At 40.0% G+C, this 6,378-nt stretch overlaps 1 protein-coding gene across 1 annotated transcript in view; it reads left to right on the plus strand. All coding sequences in view use genetic code 11, as the record gives it.

Annotated features, from left to right (window-relative positions):
- Positions 1 to 2,777: 2,777 nt before the first annotated feature.
- Positions 2,778 to 6,378, plus strand: part of EGR_09715 (Monocarboxylate transporter) — a gene marked incomplete at both ends in the record, with an annotated part of 7,976 nt that continues 4,375 nt past the window's right edge. The window contains 10 exons of the mRNA XM_024498964.1: positions 2,778 to 2,859; positions 2,897 to 3,065; positions 3,151 to 3,277; positions 3,343 to 3,467; positions 3,542 to 3,653; positions 3,749 to 3,780; positions 4,031 to 4,090; positions 4,163 to 4,289; positions 4,371 to 4,493; positions 5,956 to 6,123. Of these exons, the coding sequence (XP_024346632.1) occupies positions 2,778 to 2,859; positions 2,897 to 3,065; positions 3,151 to 3,277; positions 3,343 to 3,467; positions 3,542 to 3,653; positions 3,749 to 3,780; positions 4,031 to 4,090; positions 4,163 to 4,289; positions 4,371 to 4,493; positions 5,956 to 6,123 (1,125 nt within the window). The remainder of the gene's footprint in view (positions 2,860 to 2,896; positions 3,066 to 3,150; positions 3,278 to 3,342; positions 3,468 to 3,541; positions 3,654 to 3,748; positions 3,781 to 4,030; positions 4,091 to 4,162; positions 4,290 to 4,370; positions 4,494 to 5,955; positions 6,124 to 6,378) is intronic.

A 6,378-nucleotide genomic window follows, 5' to 3' on the forward strand; every position in this document is an offset into this window, starting at 1 on the left:
CAGCATGAAGGCACAGGAATACGTAGATTAGCCAACTGCATTTCCCTAATAATTGTTTACCGTGAAATGGAACTATTTTACGGGTAGTTTTTGCGTGGTTACAAGTCTTCTCATGATCAAATTATGTAACCACGAAAGGCCGTCGTGGCTTATTCTATTCCTTATAATATTCACCACAATTACTAGTCTCGATCCTGGTGTGAACCTCACTTTCACAAATTACTTTGCATGTACTCGCCACCGTTTTGATCGCACCTTTATTTACCAACTGTTTATTTCGCATATAATAGCATGATTACCTGCGAAGTAGAAAAACACAAGGGGAATGCGAAGAATAAGGGTTAGGCGGTACCGTTTCCCCACCTGGAGGTGCCACACGAAGTCTTCTTATGTAGTATGCCGTAAAGCATGAGGCCCTTTGTTGTCTCGTAAGAAGAGGGTCGAGTGTACTGCAGCCAAGGGATGAGTCTCGGTCTAAATTGTGCGGCCTTCAATAGGTGAGAGAATCCCTCTAAACAATTTCGCTTGCAGTCCATCACATCCGCGCACACACAAGGTAGCTATATTCATTTTTGGATAAAGCAGCTCCTGTGATGCAAATGGGGGGAGGGGCAGCTCAGAGGACCTTTTGGCTAAAACGAAGGTTATGTCCATGCACATACCAAATGTCGGAATACGTTAGTCGCTCCTTATCACAAGGCCTTTAGTAGAGCATCTGAAAACGGTGCGCTTTTATAACGTACACGAACGAACTGAAGAAGAGCAAATTGTTAGATATTAGCGCCTATTGTCATTTGTAAACACACCAGGGTGGGGCACGTTTGCTTTGCATCAACCATGACTCTTCCTACTGATGGACTAATAAGCGGTTTGTATCATCATCGGCACTGAAAGCCGTCTTTGGTATATTAATCTCAAATTCTTTCCATCGGTATCGCTCGCGATTATTCTTCATCAAGGATAAGGGACACCGCTCAACACAATGCATTAATCGTTGAGTGATTAATTACCAGAACCGGTCTAACCCCTACATAAATAGCGCGTCCTGATACTTTACCTTCCCAAAGTGGTGGAACACATCCGATGATGTGGGAAAGGTTAGAGGGTGCAATAGCGAATACTGTACCGACAGGTCGACGCACTTCATCTATGCTTTATTTTTCTTGCACACAAACAGTACCAAGTAGTTTACAAGCCCATCCAAGTTGCAGCAAGTCCAAAATTGGGCCATAATGGAAACCACAACAACTCACCTAGTCACTCAATATTATTATTTTTTTATTAAAACAAAAGCGTCTGGCTAAAATGTCCCTTTGGAAGTATAATGCAAAATGAGATACCAAATAAAATCGTGCGCACATAAACAAACTCTGGAAAAATTACTAGGTTCAGCGATGTTTATAAATGTACGATGATAAACATTATGTTAATATATTTACGTTAATGACTCTTCACTAGCCGCAGTTTTGGTCGGCAACTTGGTGCCATTGTTTTCACTTAGTGGAATTTCCGTCAACAAACCACTAGCTCCCCCCTGTACACATGAATAAAGTTTGATGCAGGACTGTACAGCATTCAGCACTATTGTAATGAACTTTAGCAGTTAAAGGTCTTAGCCCAACAAAAAGAAGACGCTCGATAAAAATGACCAAATCTATGGTACGCTAAAACTGAAGGACTATCGGAGCCGCATTCATATTTCTTGAACTATATCCCACAGGGATTGAAGAGATACCATGTTTAATTGGTTAAAATTAATAGCTGTGGAGTGGTTTTCAGTATTTTTATGCACAATTTCACCTCCTCAACTTGCAAGAACTCGAAATTGGTTTAGATATGTAGCTGACCACCAATAAATGAGGCAAGCGTCAAGACAGAACGAATAGTGAAGGCAGTTATGCAGAGCTTCCTTAAATGTCTTTTCTTAATGAGGTAACACAGCTTTTAAGCAAATAATCCTACCACTAGTAACAAGCATTTAAATTGCATTTACTGAGGAACAGCAACCAATTTTAAACTGCCCAAAAGCACTGTATTCCAACATTGTAGCTAACCAAAGGAACGTAATGCTGGATTCATTGAAATCAGGTATCTTACAGCCCTGATGGCAAGCCACATAACAGTCGAATGCACCTCTTTGAGTCCCTATCACTATCTTCACTACGTGGAATGAGCCTCGGACCGAAAAACAAACACTATCTACTTGATTTTATTAAAACTATTAGGGCGCCAAATTAGGCATCCTGCTATCAAAAAACTGTGGTAAGCAGTAAAAAACTACCAATGAATGAATCGCATTTCTATCAAATTAATAGTGCTAGCATATCAAAGCTTTATGTGAACCACTAAATGGAAGTTCTTTTAAATTTTGGCGCACTATAAGGCATATTACTTGTTAAATTTCGCATCAAATGGGGTGTCTTCCCGGAACTCAAGCTAGATGCCATTGCCTCAACATTGTTGTCTAAAATTTATACTCGCTATTAGCAAACTCTGCTAAATTTCATAATATTTTGTCTTGCATCCGTAAATCATAAATGAGAACCTCTGAAAAAAGATAAATTAGTTACTATAAATAGTGATTACAAAAACTATGTTCTGATTCCAAAAGTAAGGATATGATCCACCCAAAATATCTGATGTTTACATTTGTTCTTATGCTTGATCACTGTAATTCCCTACGCTATGTTTTAACTGATTGCGCCAGTGCTTTTTTCGTTTATCTCAAGGCTGGTGGTTATTCAAACAGCTTGTAGGCTGTGAACGTGGTGGTTAAAATGAGGTTTTCGATCTGGGGTGTCCTATGTGTGCTTGGAGGGTTCTTGTATCATCTTGCCCTCGGTTACTTCTATACCGTTGGTAGGTTATTGCAAATTGTTATACTTTTTGAATCCAGGAAATATGATTCCTTATGTCGTTTCGTACATGGGAATTAAATCAGGTGAAGCCGCGTGGTTTTCATCCACACTTCTTGCGCTCCAAGCTATTTTTATGCCTACTGGAGCAATGTTGGCTACTAAAGTGGGATATAGGCCAGTACTTATTATTGCGATGGTTTTTAGCGCGTATGTTACACTTGTCAACGAGCCTGTTTGCTTTAAACGTGTCTCCTCTAAGTCACTCGTCAGTTTGTTTGCCTTTTATTATTAGAGGTGGTATTTTGCTGACTCGCTTGACCATTGATCACGGTCTTGGGTCCTATATAACAACTTATTGTATTCTCAATGGCATCGGTATGGGACTTCCTTATTCCGTCATTTTCTCAGTCGCGTCGTCGGTTAGTTGAATTACGTCCACTTTTGCTTTTATTTTTATAACATTCCTAATGTTTTACATTTCCAGTGGTTTCCCGAGCATCGTGCCACAGTTGTTGGTATTATTTCTTCTGGCTTCGGCTTGGGTGCTCTCGTCTTTACACCGATCCAAACTGCTATTATTAACCCAAATAATCTTCCTGTGAATGGGACGTATGTCATTTTTCTACTTTCACACCCATCTCCTGTTATTGCTTTTCTCCACCTGTTTGCATTTTTTGTGACAGTAAGTTTCCGCCATCTGTTGAAGAGGGAATTCCGACTGCTTTTATAGTCCTTGGCAGCATTGTTCTTGCCCTAGAGTTAGTCGGCACAATCTTGTTGAGACAAAAACCAGAAGTAAGTTGTAAGAGTAGTTTTCCCTTTAATATGTGAAGTATTTAATTTATTTGATGCGCCAGTTCCAACTTAACCTCTTTTGATAATTAAACCAGAAAAGAACTTCTCCTGTCAAAGCATCAACGAAGTAAGTTGCTAATTTTGGATTTGACAGTAAACTCCATGATATTTTGGCAGATAATTATCTCATTTGCATTTCCTTTTCCCTTTAAGAATCAATTAGTTTAGGTGCTACTAATATGTGGCCTGCCTGTGTATAGTTAATTTAGCTTATCTAAACTGAAATGTGCGAACAAAATATGAAGAGCTATAATGCGAAGGAATGTTTCACGCTTCATTTTCCTTTTTGCGCAAAAAATATTTTATTTTAATTTTAGGGATGTTGATGAAACTGCTATTAGTTTGACCAGCGGCACTGCAAATGCAGAGGTCAAAAAGTGGGTGCTTTATTGATCAGCATTAACTATAACCTAACAAATATAGATTCTACAAATTTCCCTGTGTGTTAGGGAAGTGCGTAAGGCTCCGAGGAGTCACACAGTCTCCGAGGCAGTGAGATCTGTGGACTTTTACTTGCTTTGGCTAATCGCCTTCTGTGACATTATCCCGGTTGTCCTTCTTACCTCAACCTTCAAGGTAAAGGTCATTTCCATTTTGGCTCCTTTTATCAGTCATCAAAAGAGAATGTTTTATCAAACCGCTGTCTTCATTTTTCAGGTCTACGGAATTCGCAGTGCCTTCGATGATCAATTCCTCTCGGCAATCGCCACGACCAGTGCGGCCTTTAATTGCCTCGGTCGTGTGTTTTGGGGCCACATGGTTGACCGTTTCTCCTCTAAAGTACGTCCTCCAACTTTTTGTTGCCACCACTGCCTTCGAGAGGGACCAATGTATTTGGCTGAGGTCAACGCGCCCATGTTTTGGTCATGCTCTTACAAGTCTAAGCGATGTGTATTTACAGTTGAGCAACGGCTAGGGTGTGACGTCTAAATGCTCCATTGACTTGGGTTTTCTAGGCAGCCGCCGTCACGAGGTCCGCATTGGTAGTAAGGCATAGTGTGGCTGTCGCTCCGTCTTGTGAGCACTTGGCGACTCAACTATTTTAAACACACTTTCTCTAATAAATTTTAGGTACTAAAAAAACTAGTAAAACATTTCCTGTTAAGTAAGCGGTCATTTCGTCCTATGGTATCGAAAATAATCCAACTAATTGCTCAGAGTAACCACGTGGTAATACAAGTTTTCAACTACTTTTAAAACGGTTCCATATTTTCTCATTTATTTTTGTTGGTTGTGGATACAGCCAGTTGACAGGGCGTTTTACTTCCTTTGCACCCATATATTTCTCATTAAAGATGCTGAAGTTAATTTGTGCCCATTCTGTTCTCTTTGAACAAATTCGTGTCATCGGTTGCTGTAATTCAGTTCTACGCACTACCCTTCTTCATCTCAGTGATTGCTAGGTTCTATGATGAAGTGCAAAAACAGCCTATTCATCGCATAAGGAAAGTCATGCGAACAAACCGTGAAATTATATTGCTTTGTTGTTTGCTTCCCCTTTCGACATCTCAGCTTCTTGTTTTTTGCAAGGAATGTTGGGATATGTGTTAATCCCCTATCTGGAATACCATTGGTAATGCAAATTATCTCTTAATTTTTTGGCTCTAGTCATTTGTATCTGCAGTTTAAATTAAGATTTCTCTCCGGATCCTTAAATTTGTGCACAGTTAGGAGACTTCAGAATCTGCTTATAGAAGATTTGAGGGGAAGAAGGAGTGCGTATGATCAGCCAAGTTTAGATCCCTACCCATGTGGATTAACTGTGAGATCTGCTGGCGGTCCTTGTGTTTGTGATCCTTCTTTGTAACTTCCCGATTGGTAGACTTCTGATACGCTGTCAGTAGTACGTTTTTGAGATGCTGGTAAATCATAGTTAACTTTTACCAAAACAGATGAAAAACATGGGGCATTTCTCTCTGTTTTGGCTGTAAGGTAGTGCTCAGGTTTTGCATAGAAATTTGAAAATAGCTTCACAAAAATTGTCTTGAATGACTAAAAATTCGGAAATCCCGCCTTTTAAGAAGTTATTAATTTCACTACCCCTTCCGTTTTTACGTTTGTAACTGACCGATCAGCCGAAGAATAGTCCTCTTAATGGTTAAATAATGGTGGAAGTTTCCCATCGACCGAGGTAATTAATTCAGAATTTGAATCAAAAGTTTAAAGCAGTACTGAAGGGATTAGGGGTGAAGCCCACCCAACCGTCCAGTTTGGAACCCACTCTCCTCTATTCTTAATGTAGTGCCGGTCCATTTGGTCGGCTCATCAAGCGGTCAACCAATGCCTACCAACCCTTATCCAAATGTTGCTTAAACTACAAGCTGACTTGCTTCTGAAGATCGAAGAGTGCATTGAAAAAATTGGAAACGGCGGTAGAATCTACACACAGGCTGAAAAACTGCGCACTACTGTTTGCTTACTGATCCGAGGATTACTGGATGCTTGGGTCATTTATTTGCACAACGGGTTTCTTTCTTAATTGAGCTTGGACATACCCTATCGGGCAACCAGGAAACAGTTAGTTTAGAATGGTGCAGAAGTGCTGGAGATTGAAAGAAGCTGGGTGAACGATCACGTAAATTTTTTTAGTTGAAGAACTAATAATAGGACTCTCAGGGGTTTGTTACTCTCTCTTGTGTAGTTCACAGAGGAACACAAAAATCAT

Source organism: Echinococcus granulosus (genome assembly GCF_000524195.1).
Source record: "Echinococcus granulosus chromosome Unknown EG_S00162, whole genome shotgun sequence".
Taxonomy (NCBI): domain Eukaryota; kingdom Metazoa; phylum Platyhelminthes; class Cestoda; order Cyclophyllidea; family Taeniidae; genus Echinococcus; species Echinococcus granulosus.